The 15,494-nt window shown below is 45.1% G+C and overlaps 1 protein-coding gene and 1 long non-coding RNA gene across 2 annotated transcripts in view; both read right to left on the bottom strand.

The window, feature by feature from the left end:
• LOC309663859 overlaps positions 1 to 15,494 on the bottom strand; it is a 134,206-nt gene that overhangs the window by 41,533 nt on the left and 77,179 nt on the right. The gene's annotated exons all lie outside the window — the stretch shown is intronic.
• On the bottom strand, positions 2,370 to 9,917 carry SPATA31F1 (SPATA31 subfamily F member 1). Its single transcript, XM_082468371.1, is given in 3 exon segments — positions 2,370 to 4,655; positions 4,657 to 8,401; positions 9,361 to 9,917. Coding segments are annotated over 3 exon segments (3,969 nt in total). The 5' UTR covers positions 9,474 to 9,917; the 3' UTR covers positions 2,370 to 4,544.

Here is a 15,494-nt window from a genome sequence, read left to right as displayed (position 1 = left end):
TACTAATCAGTCGTTTTCTTACCGTATTTGCATGGAGGAGGAGAAAAAACAGGCCTCAGAGTGGTGAGGATGTAAATCTTAGCTTACATGAATAAAACATTTATATAATTATATACTTTAAGTTAGAATCACAAGGATAATCTGTTATTTTAAATTGTTTTCTTTTTGAGTTAATAGATTTTAATCCTAGAAATTAAGACTAGAAATGTTGATGAGAATCAAACCCATGATATTTTGTGTAAAAATCTGTACACTTTTGTGTTATAAATATTTATAAAATTTAAGAGGATTTGGCTTATTAAAATAAGATTATCCTTATTGTTCTCTCACACGGTGCAGGATGCAGCATCTCCGTGGGGTTTATTCCTGTGCCGTCCTGCGTTCGTTGCCCTCTCTGTGTGGGCTGCAGTGAGGAGGTACAAAAACGAAGCAGCCACGCTCCCTGTCCGCTAGGACTTAGTGTTTAACAGAAGTGATTTTGTGGAGAAGCCATTCTCCTCCACTGCAGGAAGTCAGCTGCCTTAAATTCTCTCTATAGAATTCTGAAATGCTTTCTTCAGAGACCAGGAGAAGGGCTCCAGAAGGTCTAAACCTTTCGCCATGACAATATGGTATCTCCGAGGGCAGAGGAAACTCCAAAGTTCCCAAGCAAGCATTGATGTACTCCTAGCATCTACCACCAATTCTGGAAGAGTAAATACTTGAGTTTGTGCCCTGCCATGAGAGTTTTCATTCTGATTTTACCTCTTGAGCCTAGGGGGAGCTAGAAGGTGGGGCTTGTGCTAGGGTTATAGGATGGAATGAGCAAGGCTTCATCCCTCTACAATATCCTGCATGAATCATAGGCTCTGACCCTGTCTTCTCTCAGCTCTTAACTTTGCTGAGACTTGAGAATCCTGAACGTCTTGGTTCCAGCTCATCTCTCTACCCCCAGGGGCTGGGCCCCCAACCCTTAGGCACAGAATCACCATTCAGAGGAGGGACAAATTCATGCTTCTTCCCATCTGGCTTTTCTGCACCCTGCTAGCAGTGGACACATTGTGCTAAGTGCTGAGTCCTATCATAGGAAGAGATTCCTGCCCCCACCTCCTGGTTTGATGGTATGTTGAGCCATCTTGGGTTTCCTTAGGAAACAGTGAGGCGGGGCCATCCCACAGTCCCCCATACCACACCATGAGGAAGGCACAGCACTTCCTGCCCTTACTCTCTCCTCTGTGGTAAGTCAGAAAGTGGGACTACAGAAGTGCCAGCTTCTGGGAGAAATGAGGTGTCCAAAACAGAGCTCCCTCCCATCCACTCAGGGCAGCCTCTTTGTCTTTCTGCTTTCCAGTTCTCTCCTCCAAACCCCAAAACTCCCTGGTCCCTGGCTGAACACTAGGATGCCATACCTGTTACCAGGTGATCACCAACTTCAACTTTTTTTTCTGCCCACCTGGGCTCACATGCTGCTACCAACTCCTTAGGTCCTAATAAAAAACCTTGCCATGGCAACTTCCAGAATTCCTTTTCATCTCCGGCTTTGGCTCTATGTATCAGCCCCTCCCCCCAGCCATGATCCTTCCCAGTTCCTCATTCACTCCCTTAGGTATTTGCCCTGCTCTCTTAATTGTAGAAAAACCATTCTTCTCATGATACACAGAGTCCCTCCTCATTACTGTCACCTTGTCTCTACTTACCACCAGTGAAACGTCTGTGCTTTTAGCCAAGGCCAACCCCTCAACCTGTGACTCACTCCTATTATGTTACTTCTGCACCATAACATTGCTCTAGCAGTTCTCCCTTTCTCTCCTCCATCATCAGTTTATTCCTCTTGACTGGATCTTTTCCATCAACATTCAACATGCTATATCTCCTACCTTTAAAAAGCCCTCTTGATGCTATCTCATTTTTCTGCACTTCTGTGGAACAAAGCTCCCTAAAGCAGTTGATTACACTTGCTATCACCAGTTGCTCTTCCTCTCTCTCAAATCCACTCCCGTCATGCTTTTACCTCCACTTCTCACCTGAGTCTATTCTTTTCAAGGCCATGAATGATCTCTGTGTTGTTAAATCTAATGATCAACTCTGAGTCCTCATCTTACTTGGTGGATTAACAACTTTTCATGCAGTTGATCACTTTCTCCTTGAAATACTTTCTTCTCTTGCCTTCCAGTATGCCACACTCTCCTGGTTTTCCTCCTACCTCACTGGCTGCTACTTCTCAGTCTCTGCTTATTAGTTCCTACTTTTTCCTCCAAATTCTTAATGTTGGGGTGTCCCAGAGCCTGTCTTTAGATCTTCCCTTTATTTACAATCATTGCCTTGGTGATCTTATCCAGTCTCATGGTTTTACGTATCTTTCTCCCTTCCTTCCTTCCTTCCCTCCCTCCCTCTTTCTTTTTCTTTCTCTTCCTTCTTTCCTTTTTCTTTTTCTTTCTTTCCTTCTTTCTTCCTTTCTTTCATTCTTTCTTCTCCTCCTCTTCCTCCTTCATATTCATCTTTATCGTCATCATCATCATCATCATCATTCAGTCTTAATCTATCTTTCTATCTAGTCTTCTACAGCCAGGACCTTCCCTGAGGACCATCAAACTTCTGTGCTGAGAATAGACTGTTGGAAGTATGGTCTCAGGCAGAAGCTGGGAGATTAGTTATGATGCTACTGCAGTAATCATAGCAGCAGAGTGAGTGAGAGATGTCGTCATGTTCCGAATTCATTTCAGAAGGCAGAGACAACAGGATGGACTGGATATGGACAGTTAGGGAAACAATGTCAAGGATGACACCAATGTTTTTGTCCTGAACAACTAGAAAGATGGAGCTGCCATTAAGTGATGTTGTGAATACTGTGACTGGAGAATGTTTCATATGTGTAATTAGATGATGGCTTGGAGCAGGGAGTCAGGAGTTCATTGTTCTATAGTTCAAGGTGAATATTGGACATTCAAGTATAAGTGTTGATTAGACAATTTGGGCATGTGAGACTATCCCATGCAATCAAGAGCTCCATTGTGCAAGTCCTGTGTCTTTGTCATATTAGCTGTGGTCCCTTGCATATAGTAAGTAAATATTTTAACTGAGTGTAAGGTATTTCTCAAAATTATTTTTTAAGTTTTTTTTGTCCAGTTTTGGGATATAATTGACATACAGCACTGTATAAGTTTAAGGTGTACAGCATAATCAAGGTTATTTTTATTGTGACCTGTCTGAGGTCCTCATGAGCTGAGTACCCCAGTAATCGTGTGTCAGCATTCCCTATTCCATAGCACTCATCATACTAATGTAATGATTTGTCTGCCTCCCAAGCCCAGACTTTCAATTCAAGTACTATTAAGGTATTATTATGCCGCCACTATCCTAAGCCCTGGGGATATGAGACACTATTGTATTATTTAGGCAAGAATGGATGAGTAATCTAACAAGCAGAGGCAGTAAACACAGAAAAAAGGGGGCAAAGTTGAGATATATCAAGATTAGAACACAGTCACTGACTTCATGTTTGAGCTGAGCAAAAACACAGATTTATAGTTATACTAATCCCTGACACTGGAAAACAGTTTTGTGGGATTGAGGGTGAGTGTTCAGAAATTTTAAATTAATATGCACTGCCTTTGAAAACAAGGCTCAACTCACTGCTCTTCATCACACTATGGACAACAGACCAAAACTCAGTTTATTCATCTCCATCCCCTGAAAGCACTTGGGTATTGGGTTGGCTTCTTGGCTCAGGGTTCTTTAGAGTGCATAGCTAACCAGCCTTTTCTCTTTTCATGCCCTCTTCAGGAACATGTCAACTTCTACCCCAGGTATTCAGAACTCCATCTACATGCTCTCCCTCCCTGCCTCTCTCCCTGCCTACCCTTGGGAGTGGGGACCAGCCCCTCTCCATGTTCTACTGTGATCTTCATTCCCAGTGTCATTCAGTCCATGCAGCTGATAGACAGTGGAGGTGGGATAGAGGCAAGAGAGCTACAGCAGCATCCCAAGTGAGTTCTCCAGAAAGATCTAACCAATAACTAACAGGGAGCAGAGAGGGGAGATTCTATCATTTGCTTTTGACTGTTGTCATATTACCTATATGCTGTTGATAAACACAAAGCACCTCCTCAAGGTTGGAACACTGGCACTCTCCTAAAAACCTCCCTTCCGGAGTGTGGGCACATATAGAAGTCATCAGTGAATTTTGCCTGTGGGATTCCTGGCCACTCCTCCTTGACAGTTCTAGCCTCATGTCCACATTGCTCCTCTGGGCCGAAGGACACCATGATAAAATTCAAGCCTGACCTTTACCTTCAATGTACCTTAGACAAGGGCCTTCCTTCTCTGTTCAAGTCCCTTTATCCGTAGTCCAGGGTGGGGGTGGGGTGGAATGCTACCCAGCTTAAGTGTGGGTTAAAGCCCCTTCCCTAGATAGGCAGGACATTTACCTCCCTTATGCCTTCCCTGAACACACCGCAGTGGAGAGAAGGAGCAGGCGCACACCTCTCTACTTAGAGATATACAGTGTATTTTGGGTGGCACTCTGTCCACCTGCACATCAATGAAAATGACAGTAGCAGTCCTCTTCAAGGGATGCAGACGTTGGAGAGACTACAAAGTCTCTTGACTGAGCTGGGTCTTCTTGAGCAGACCAGTGTTTCCCTCCGAGGTGAGAGTTGGGAATTAGGGTGGGTTCCCTGGTTGGGTGACACAAGCCACTCGAGGACAGTGCTGAGGGCAGTGGCGGGGGATGCCCAGGACTGAGGCAGAGTGGAGTTGATGGGAGCGGGAGCGGTGCCGGAGCTTACTGTCTGGGGAGTGGGGCACATCCGAGAACGCCAAGCCCACCTGCTTCTCAGTGGGCGGAAATTGGGCCTTACGGTGCCCTCTTGTCTTCTCCATCTTAGTTTGCCCCTTGGGACTTTTGGCTGAAGCCAGGCTCTTTTCCACATTTTTTTTTCTGGTGTTGGCCACTTTCTCAGATGTGGAGGACATGGATTCTTCATGCCCTTTGCCTTTTGTCTTGGGGTTAATAAAGTCCAGAAAAGATTTCATCTTATTTCTCCAGCCAGATTCTGGAAAGCTGGGCCTCTTGTGAGTACGGCCTTGCATCACCTGCCCCTGAAAAACCTGACCTTGTAAAGTTTGGCCCTGCAACGGCTTACCCGGAGTGAGTTGGCCCAGGAAAGGCTGGCCCTGTGACACCTGGGGCACCACAGGCTGGGCATTCTCAGGAACCCTTGCTGGTTTGAGGATGACATTGAGCTTGGCTTGACTGTCCTGCAGGTCATTCTTCTCAGAGTCTTTCCCCCCAGGGACTCCACGAGGTAGCTCTGGGAGTTTCAGCTGAGGGCGATGCTGGGGACTGTGCTCACAGGGAGCATGAGGGTGACAGCGACGTCTCCGTCGCCAGGGGCTGCGGGGTGTCCCATTCAGAAGCATTCCTTCTGGCCTCTGGGCTTCAGCAGGGCGGCTTTTCTCTCTTGTGGAGGAGACTGCAAACCCGGCATCCCCTTCTCCGTGGTCCCCAGCCAATTTGGGTTTGCCTGGCTCCTCTCGCTTTTCTGCCAGTGTGGGTACTTGGGCTGAGTCCTTGCTCTTGTCAGGGCTTCGGGGCTCAGGGCTCCAGGGCTCCTCCAGGCTGCGGTTGTTCACGCTGGCCTCCAGCTGACCACAAAGCTCCTGGGCCTCTGTCAGGTCCCCACTGGGTTGCGAGATATTGGAGGCCCAGTGGACAGAACCGTGGGATACTGCACTTGAACTGGGTTGCTTCTGTTTCTGATACATTGCCTTCAACTCAGTGGCCAGCTGTTCTCTGAGGTGGAGGCATTCTGGATCTGGGGCACGTGGCATATCTTGTGGGGTGGGGAGTTCCTCGAGCAGTGTGTTTCCTTGGTTGTTTAGAGTCCCAAGAGACTCCTGTGTGCGTATGTTCTCTGAGGTTTCTACAATTTGTTTCCTGGACTTCCTTGCCTTTATGGGAATTCCCAGTTGTATCTCTAGCAACTTCTTTCTCAGATGGAAATTTAGTTTGGCCAACATGTGTTCTCCAAGTGAGGAGGGCCTTGCAGGCTCTGTCTGACTTTCTAGAGGCACCATCTCAATTACTTCTTCCACCTGCACTTCAGCCTGGAACTCATCTGCAATGTCTGCACAAGCCTTGTTGGCATCTTGAAAGCCTGACCCAGGACTTAGACCCTGCTCTTCAGGTGAGGTCATCTGAGTCAGAGGTTCTGTTGGGAATTTGATAGGCCCAGGTACCATCTCTGTGATCACAGCTTGGGAAGTGATTGCTGGGGCCATGACCCTAGAGAGAGCCACATAATAAAGAGCCGGCAGCCCTGACAAGAAGGCCAGATACTTGTGCCGTAAAGTTGTCTCCAGTTTCTCAATGGCTCCCTTGGACAGGGCTCGGGGCAGCTTAGGATGTTCAATAACAGCATCTGGTGAGGTTTGTTGCTGCTGATCAAGGGCCATTGGCATCCAGGGTATAATTTTCTGTTGTAGGTCCGGGTCACTTGCTGCCTGTAGTTCCAGGGGCTTGCTTTCTGGGATGCAGGTGAAGGGAACCACTTCCAGGCCCCCAGGAATTATGCACTCCCAAGAGCTATATACACAGGTAGGGACGTTGCCCTGGTGAATCTGCCCCCATTTGGAGTCGATATGGCTCTGCAATATTGCCTTGGTCTGGTCAAACAAGCGTGGCATGGGGACTGTCACTGAGTCCACAATGGGTGAGAATGGGTCATCAGCCCCAGCGGCCTCTAGAGATGTAGGCCAGGGGCCATTCACACTGTCTAGGGATGTGCTGCTCTGGGACATAGTCTGCTGGTTAGCGGGGGACAGGAGCAATTGAATGGACTGTTGGATCTTCTGCGGCAGGCCCCAGCGCTGGTGAATCAACTGTCTCTGGAGGTGGAATTCCAGCTGCCTCCTGGCATGCTGCTGCGGGAAGAGTAGTTCTCTTTTGAGGACTGAGATGGGATGCCCTGGCCAGGAAGTTTTCACAGTCTCAGAAGACTGGGCTTTGTCACAGGGCTTATACTGCATGGGGCTCTGGGTGTGTTGATCTCTCTGGGAAACATCTGGCCAGTCCCACTGAAGCTGGAGCTGCCTCTGCAGCAGGTGCCACTCCAAGGCTTCACACTCATCCAGGGTCAGAAATGGGACACTGATCTGAGCTTGTTGGTGGTCAGATGGAGCAACCCAATTTTGAGAAGACAGAAAAGAGGGTGGAGCTGACTGGGGTGGATTTTTAGGCAGCAGAGGGAGGAAGGAGAGTTCCTTGAAGAGAAAAGGATCCTTCAAGCGGGGCTTGGACATGCTCTCATTCATGGAGAGGCCTTGAGAACCCAAGAAGGCGTCAACCAGGGACTCACTGTGCAGAGAAGGAAGACCACAGAATAGCTGGCTATATTTCGGCTGCACATTTCGGCCCACTGAGTCATTAGCCTGTTGCCCAGGCATTTGATAAAGGCCACTTAATTCTTTAGGGGCTGAAGAGGGCAAGGCAAGAGCCATATGGTTTGGGGTTTGCTGGTAGCAGTGTATTTGTTCTGGGTCCATAATGGACCATTCAGAAACCCAGAAGGCCTGGGTAGGCTGGCCAGCCATACATGGACCCCAGTTCTGGTATGAAATGGTCGCAAATCTCTCAACAGAGAACTGAGAAGTATCATTCTGAATGAAAGAAACTGGTTGGTTATATACAGGTTGGTAATATAATGGTGGATTTGGCATAAGCTGCCACAGAGACTCTTCCACACGTCTGGGGAGCCCCCACCTCTGGAAGTGCATCCATTTTTTCACATGTAGCTCAAGAAGCCTCAGGACTTCAGGACTCAGGAACGGCAGGTGGGCAGGGAGGACACTGACCATCTGCAAGGCCACAGGATGTGTCAGGGTAGTAATTTCTCGGTTCAGCGTCAGCAGAGAGACCTGGGAATTCAAGGGCTGCTGGCCTTGGTTCCCACAGACAAGGTTGAGTTCGCTCTGCATCATCTCCTGCAGCTTCACTGAAACCCTAGGTTCCTCAATCCTTGAAGAAAACATAGTCTCTGGGCCCCTGGGCACCTCTGGCACTTGAAATCCCTGCCTTAGCATGAGGTGTTCAGCCCAGAAATCATGGATGCTGGCTGCACCAGTTGACTGGGCAGCTGACTGGGTTAAGGATTTCTGTGACACTGTGAGGGTTGCAGATGGAAGTGAAAGGTCTTTGGAGTGTGGGCCATGCTCCAGAGTCTGTTCAAAAGACACAGTAGACGTGGACAAAACCTCTAGGCAAGAGGAGCCCTGCGATGGCTCCCTTGAAGTGGGGGAGATCAGAGTGTTCTCACCCACCACCATCTGCTGAATCTCCAGAGCCACAGCGTTGCAGGTTTGGCAGCAGGGATCCGCACACAGGAGCCGCCGCACGCTCCCCTCCTGAGGAAGCCAGCCCTGGCTGGGAAGGGAAACATGGCAACCGTTTGTTACTGATGGAATGACATCTGCCTCTTTTCAAGTGTGTGGCCTGGAGATTGACACTGCCCCCGCTAGCCCTGTAAACTCTGAGGCCTGCACCCACTGGGTGTTTACTCATCTACTTTTCTTCCTAGGGAAATGTCATTTGGCAAGTTATGGTGTGCTGGGCTGAGAGCCTGGGGCTTGTTGGGCAAAGTCTCAGACAACTGAAGGGCACGCAGGGCCTTGAGAGCCTGGGAGGTGGGTGAGTTCTCTGCTGACCTGTGCTGAGAAGCTGAACTAGGAGAAGGCAACCAGGTAGATGGGGGAGCCAATGGTTAGCTGATGGCGCAGCACCAGGAACATCACCAGATAGAAGCTGGAGTCAGCCTCGTTTGGGGCTACGGAGGTCCTTGTGGGAACTCTGCATTCTGGGGATTAGAGGGCATACACAACATCTCTTGGAAGCCAATCCCTATTCTCTAGAGATCTTAAGAGGGGGATAATATGACAAGCTCCTGCCTGAGGGCTGTCCCAGGATCTGGCCTCCCTGAAGACAAAACCAGAGGAGGTATGTCAGCAGGGTCCAGGGGTCTGCCCTTGAAAGGGTCTAGCTGTAAAGAGAATATGAAAATGATGTCTGATTTATGCACTTAATTATCCATCCTCCTAACTTGCCTTGTGGTTGAGTGAAAACCCATGTAGTTTTAAATCCTGCACTAGTCAAATCCTGAATTCCAGGACCTTTGTGAGCCTAGCCCAGAGCAGAACTGCAGGACTCCTCTCTCCTGAGACGTCTGATCCCACCCTCTCCTCTGGGAACCCTCAACCAGTCCAGGCTCCACTGTGTCTGGCTACCTCCCAGCCATTATGCTCCTCCCCAACCCTGCCCCAGGCCAAGAGGAGAAATGATCACAGGCCAGGCTGGGAGTTGCGAGACGGCAAAAAGCAAGAGATCACCTTCTCATGACAGAGAGCAGCTTCCACGGCTTCTCAGCTTCTTCCCGGGAAAGTCTCCTAGCTGAGAAACCAGGAGACAGTGTTACATGGAACGGGAGAGGATTCAGGGACATCCTACAGGAAGCTGGAGGCCTTTGAATGACAGGAGACTGCAAACCCCAACAGCCAGTGCTCTGAGGCACGTCTGACTACAACTTAACCAGGTATGATGTGCTCTCCTGGACCTAATCTCCTTTGACCTCCACAACCACACTGTGAGTGAGACAGCATCATCATGCCCATTTTATGGATAACAAGACTGAGAGCTGAAATGACTTCCACTGGGTCATAAAACTAGTAAATGACACAGTTAAGGACAGAGCCCTTACTTCCTCACTCCCCTACTTCCTCTTCGCTCCCAGGGATAAGGTGGAGAATTCTGGAACATTCCCAGGCTCTGATTTCCCACCCAAAAAAGTCTTCTCGGAGAATTTGTCAACTTGGGGAATTGGGCCTTCAGTGGTTAGAGCACCTGGTGCCTGGCACCAGGGGTCTTTGAGGAACAGGGTTCATGGGAGCCTCACCCACAGTAGAGAGAAGTCAGAGCAGAGACTGGGACTTTACCTCTTGATGCTGCATCTCTAGCCCTTTGTCTGACTTTTCGGTGACGCTTAAAGACAAAAGAGTTAGAGTATGAAGTTGGGACACCATTTTCTTTTTCATGTCCAAACTGAGACAAAGCTAATATAGAGTTCCCCATCCCTTGTAATTTATCTGTATTTTATTTACTTTCCTAACTTTCCATACTCTATTTTTTCACCCCAATATTTCCCTTCTCTTCTTACTTCTGATTCATTTTGAGGTTCTTTCATCCTCAATACCTCCCATTTTTTTCCTAAGAGAAGCTGTGTATCAGGCTTATGATGGAACAAGAGAAAGAGTGGAACAGAATAAAAGGTGTGTAGGTCTAATAACCAAAGGACTTCAATTTACAAATGCCTTAATGGACCACAAACTAGAAAAATCTCCCATAATGGAAGGTCTTCTAAGATCCAGTGAGGCACATTCCATTTCATCCAAGTCTCAACCCAAGTCAGATAGAGACGTTTTTGATTTTTCAATTAGAATACACTGCAGGGATAGCCTGGTAAGAAATTATTTGTAGGCTCTTAGAAGGGAAATACCTTGTAAGAGTAACTAATGGATGGTAAACAAACAAACAAAAAAAAATCAAGGGGAGGGAGGGGAAAAGGAAGGATAAAAGGAGAGATACTGAGAGCTTAGAAGCTTCTTATCTGAGGCTTAATTAGTTCAGTCGTGGTCATAGTGTTTCCCTACCTGGCAGCAGCTCCTTTTATGTTCCAATGTTAATCCATGGTAACTCTTTTTCACTTGCCAGACAATTAGGATAACAATGAAGATGGAGCCATAGGTATATAAGGGAAACCCCAAATCCCACAGAAAAAAAGTCGGGCTCAACATGGTCTAAACCTCATTAGCATGAGGAGACCAACCATTCCTATATGTAGGCATTCAGAGTCCTGGCACCTAGTGACTTCCAATGCTACACTTTGTCGTCTCCGCCTCACAGACAACGGAACCAGGCCACCAGACTGCATCACAAAGCTCTCCTGTTTCACAAGACAGCTGTGGTGTCGAAGACCTTTACCTGTCTAGAGAAGCAAATGGGGTGATTCCGTTTGTAGATACGGGTGTCTGGTTGTCTGTAAGGACTGAAGGTGCCGCTCAAAGTCAGTGTCTGTTCTCCCACTTTGTCTCCACTCTCCACACCCTCCACCAGCCTGATGGCCAGAGTCTGGTTATAGCGTGGAAATGGAGAGCTTTGATCTTACAGGCAGTGGATAATGGGAAATCAGAGGTGCATGAACGGACCATGGCAAGGCCATGGTGGTAGCATCTTTAAGTGACGTTGTAGGAGTCAGAAAGGAATGCCTCCCAGACTGTGTGGCCTCAAGCTTGCAGATGAGTGAAAAGAGACTGTAAACACTGCCTTCCATTGAGACACACTAATGAGACTTCCTTACAGAGCTCTTTTCTTTTTCTCTTAGGCATTTATTTATTTATTTATTTATTTATTTATTTATTTATTTATACAGCAGATTCCTTTCTTTGTTTTTTAATTTATTTATTTATATTTATTTTTGGCTACGTTGGGTCTTCATTGATGCTCGCAGGCTTTCTCTAGTTGCGGCAAGCAGGGGTTACTCTTCGTTGCGGTGCGCAGGCTTCTCATTGCAGTGCCTTCTCTTGTTGCAGAGCACGGGCTCTAGGCGCACAGGCTTCAGTAGTTGTGGCACGCAGGCTCAGTAGTTGTGCCTCACGGGCTCTAGAGCGCAGGCTCAGTAGTTGTGGCGCACGGGGTTAGTTGCTCCGTGGCATGTGGGATCTTCCCGGACCAGGGCTCGAACCCATGTTCCCTGCATTGGCAGGCAGATTCTTAACCACTGTGCCACCAGGGAAGTCCAGCAGATATTTATTAGTCATCAATTTTATACACATCAGTGTACACATGTCAATCCCAATAGCCAAATTCATCACACCACCATCACCCCCACCCCCCGGCAGCTTTCCCCCCTTGGTGTCCATACGTTTGTTCTCTACATCTGTGTTTCAATTTCTGCCCTGCAAACCGGTTCATCTGTACCATTTTTCTAGGTTCCACATATATGTGTTAATACACGATATTTGTTTTTCTCTTTCTGACTTACTTCACTCTGTATGACAGTCTCTAGATCCATCCACATCTCAACAAATGACTCAATTTCGTTCCTTTTTATGGCTGAGTAATAGTCCATTGTATATATGTGCCACATCTTCTTTATCCATTCGTCTGTCGATGGGCATTTAGGCTGCTTCCATGACCTGGCTATTGTAAATAGTGCTGAAATGAACATTGGGGTGCATGTGTCTTTTTGAATTATTGTTTTCGATGGGAATATGCCCAGTAGTGGGATTGCTGGATCATATGGTAATTCTATTTTTAGTTTTTTAAGGAACCTCCATACTGTTCTCCATAGTGGCTGTATCAACTTACATTCCCACCAACAGTGGAGGAGGGTTCCCTTTTCTCCACACCCTCTCCAGCATTTGTTGTTTGTAGATTTTCTGATGATGCCCATTCTAACTGGTGTGAGGTGATACCTCATTGTAGTTTTGATTTGCATTTCTCTAATAATTAGTGATGTTGAGCATCTTTTCATGTGCTTCGTGGCTGTCTGTATGTCTTCTTTGGAGAAATGTCTATTCTGCCCATTTTTGGATTGGGTTGTTTGTTTCTTTAATATTGAGCTGAATGAGCTGTTTATATATTTTGGAGATTAATTCTTTGTCCGTTGATTCGTTTGCAAATATTTTCTCCCATTCTGAAGGTTGTCTTTTTGTCTTGTTTATAGTTTCCTTTGCTATGCAAAAGCTTTGAAGTTTCATTAGGTCCCATTTGTTTATTTTTGTTTTTATTTCCATTACTCTAGGAGGTGGATCAAAAAAGATCTTGCTGTGATTTATGTCAAAGAGTGTTTTTCCTATGTTTTCCTCTAAGAGTTTTACAGTGACCAGTCTTACATTTAGGTCTCTAATCCATTTTGAGTTTATTTTTGTGTATGGTGTTAAGGAGTGTTCTAATTTCATTCTTTTACATGTAGCTGTCCAGTTTTCCCAGCACCACTTATTAAAGAGACTGTCTTTCTCCATTGTATATTCTTGCCTCCTTTGTCATAGATTAGTTGACCATATTTGTATGTGGGTTTATCTCTGGGCTTTCTATCCTGTTCCATTGATCTATGTTTCTGTTTTTGTGACAGTACCATATTGTCTTGATTAGTGTAGCTTTGTAGTATAGTCTGAAGTCAGGGAGTCTGATTCCTCCAGCTCCGTTTTTTTCCCTCAAGACTGCTTTGGCTATTCGAGGTCTTTTGTGTTTCCATACAAATTTTAAGATTTTTTCTTCTAGTTCCATAAAAAATGCCATTGGTAATTTATTAGGGATTGCATTGAATCTGTGGCTTGCTTTGGGTAGTATAGTCATTTTCACAATGTTGATTCTTCCAATCCAAGAACATGGTATATCTCTCCATCTGTTGGTATTATCTTTAATTTCTTTCATCAGTGTCTTACAGTTTTCTGCATACAGGTCTTTTGTCTCCCTAGGTAGGTTTATTCCTAGGTATTTTATTCTTTTTGCTGCAATGGTAAATGGGAGTGTTTCCTTAATTTCTCTTTCAGATTTTTCATCATTCATGTATAGGAATGCAAGAGATTTCTGTGCATTAATTTTCTATCCTGCAACTTTACCAAATTCATTGATTAGCTCTAGTAGTTTTCTGGTGGCATCTTTAGGGTTCTCTATGTATAGTATCATGTCATCTGCAAACAGTGACAGTTTTACTTCTTTTCCAATTTGTATTCCTTTTATTTCTTTTTCTTCTCTGATTGCCATGGCTAGGACTTCCAAAACTATGTTGAATAATAGTGGCGAGAGTGGACATCCTTGCCTTGTTCTTGACCTTAGAGGAAATGCTTTCAGTTTTTCACCATTCAGAATGATGTTGACTGTGGGTTTTTCGTATATGGCCTTTATTATGTTGAGGTAGGTTCCCTCTATGCCCACTTTCTGGAGAGTTTTTATCATAAACGGGTGTTGAACTTTGTCAAAAGCTTTTTCTGCATCTATTGAGATGATCCTATGGTTTTTCTCCTTCAGTTTGTTAATATGGTGTATCACATTGATTGATTTGCGTATATTGAAGAATCCTTGCATCCCTGGGATAAATCCCACTTGATCATGCTGTATGATCCTTTTAATGTGTTGTTGGATTCTGTTTGCTAGTATTTTGTTGAGGATTTTTGCATCTATATTCATCAGTGATATTGGTCTGTAATTTTCTTTTTTTGTAGTATCTTTGTCTGGTTTTGGTATCAGGGTGACGGTGGCCTCATAGAATGAGGTTGGGAGTGTTCCTTCCTCTGCAATTTTTTGGAAGAGTTTGAGAAGGATAGGTGTTAGCTCTTCTCTAAATGTTTGATAGAAGTCACCTGTGAAGCCATCTGCTCCTGGACTTTTGTTTGTTGGAAGATTTTTAATCACAGTTTCAATTTCATTACTTGTGATTGGTCTGTTCATATTTTCTACTTCTTCCTGGTTCAGTCTTGGAAGGTTATACCTTTCTAAGAATTTGTCCATTTCTTCCAGGTTGTCCATTTTATTGGTATAGAGTTGCTTGTAGTAGTCTCTTAGGATGCTTTGTATTTCTGCGGCGTCTGTTGTAACTTATCCTTTTTCATTTCTAATTTTATTGATTTGAGTCCTCTCCTTCTTTTTCTTGATAAATCTGGCTAATGGTTTATCAATTTTGTTTATCTTCTCAAAGAACCAACTTTTAGTTTTATTGATCTTTGCTATTGTTTTCTTTGTTTCTATTTCATTTATTTCTGCTCTGATCTTTATGATATCTTTCCATCTACTAGATTTGGGTTTTGTTTGTTCTTCTTTCTCTAGTTCCTTTAGGTGTAAGGTTAGATTGTTTACTTGAGATTTTTCTTGTTTCTTGAGGTAGGCTTGTATAGCTATAAACTTCCCTCTTAGAACTGCTTTTGCTGCATCCCATAGGCTTTGGATCATCGTGTTTTCATTGTCATTTGTCTCTAGGTATTTTTTGATTTCCTCTTTGATTTCTTCAGTGATCTCTTGGTTATTTAGTAACGTATTGTTTAGCCTCCATGTGTTTGTGTTTTTTACGTTTTTTTCCCTGTAATTCATTTCTAATCTCATAGCGTTGTGGTCAGAAAAGATGCTTGATATGATTTCAATTTTCTTAAATTTACTGAGGCTTGATTTGTGACCCAAGATGTGATCTATCCTGGAGAGTGTTCCATGTGCACTTGAGAAGAAAGTGTAATCTGCTGTTTTTGGATGGAATGTCATATAAATATCAATTAAATCTATCTGGTCTATTGTGTCATTTAAAGCTTCTGTTTCCTTTATTTTCATTTTGGATGATGTGTCCATTGGTGTAAGTGAGGTGTTAAAGTCCCCCACTATTATTGTGTTACTGTAGATTTCCTCTTTTATAGCTGTTAGCAGTTGCCTTATGTATTGAGGTGCTCCTATATTGGGTGCATATATATTTATAATTGTT

Source organism: Balaenoptera physalus (genome assembly GCF_965194825.1).
Source record: "Balaenoptera physalus genome assembly, chromosome: 7".
Classification (NCBI taxonomy): Eukaryota; Metazoa; Chordata; class Mammalia; order Artiodactyla; family Balaenopteridae; genus Balaenoptera; species Balaenoptera physalus.
Note: the sequence above shows the minus strand (reverse complement) of the source record. Positions and strands in the feature narration are given on the sequence as shown.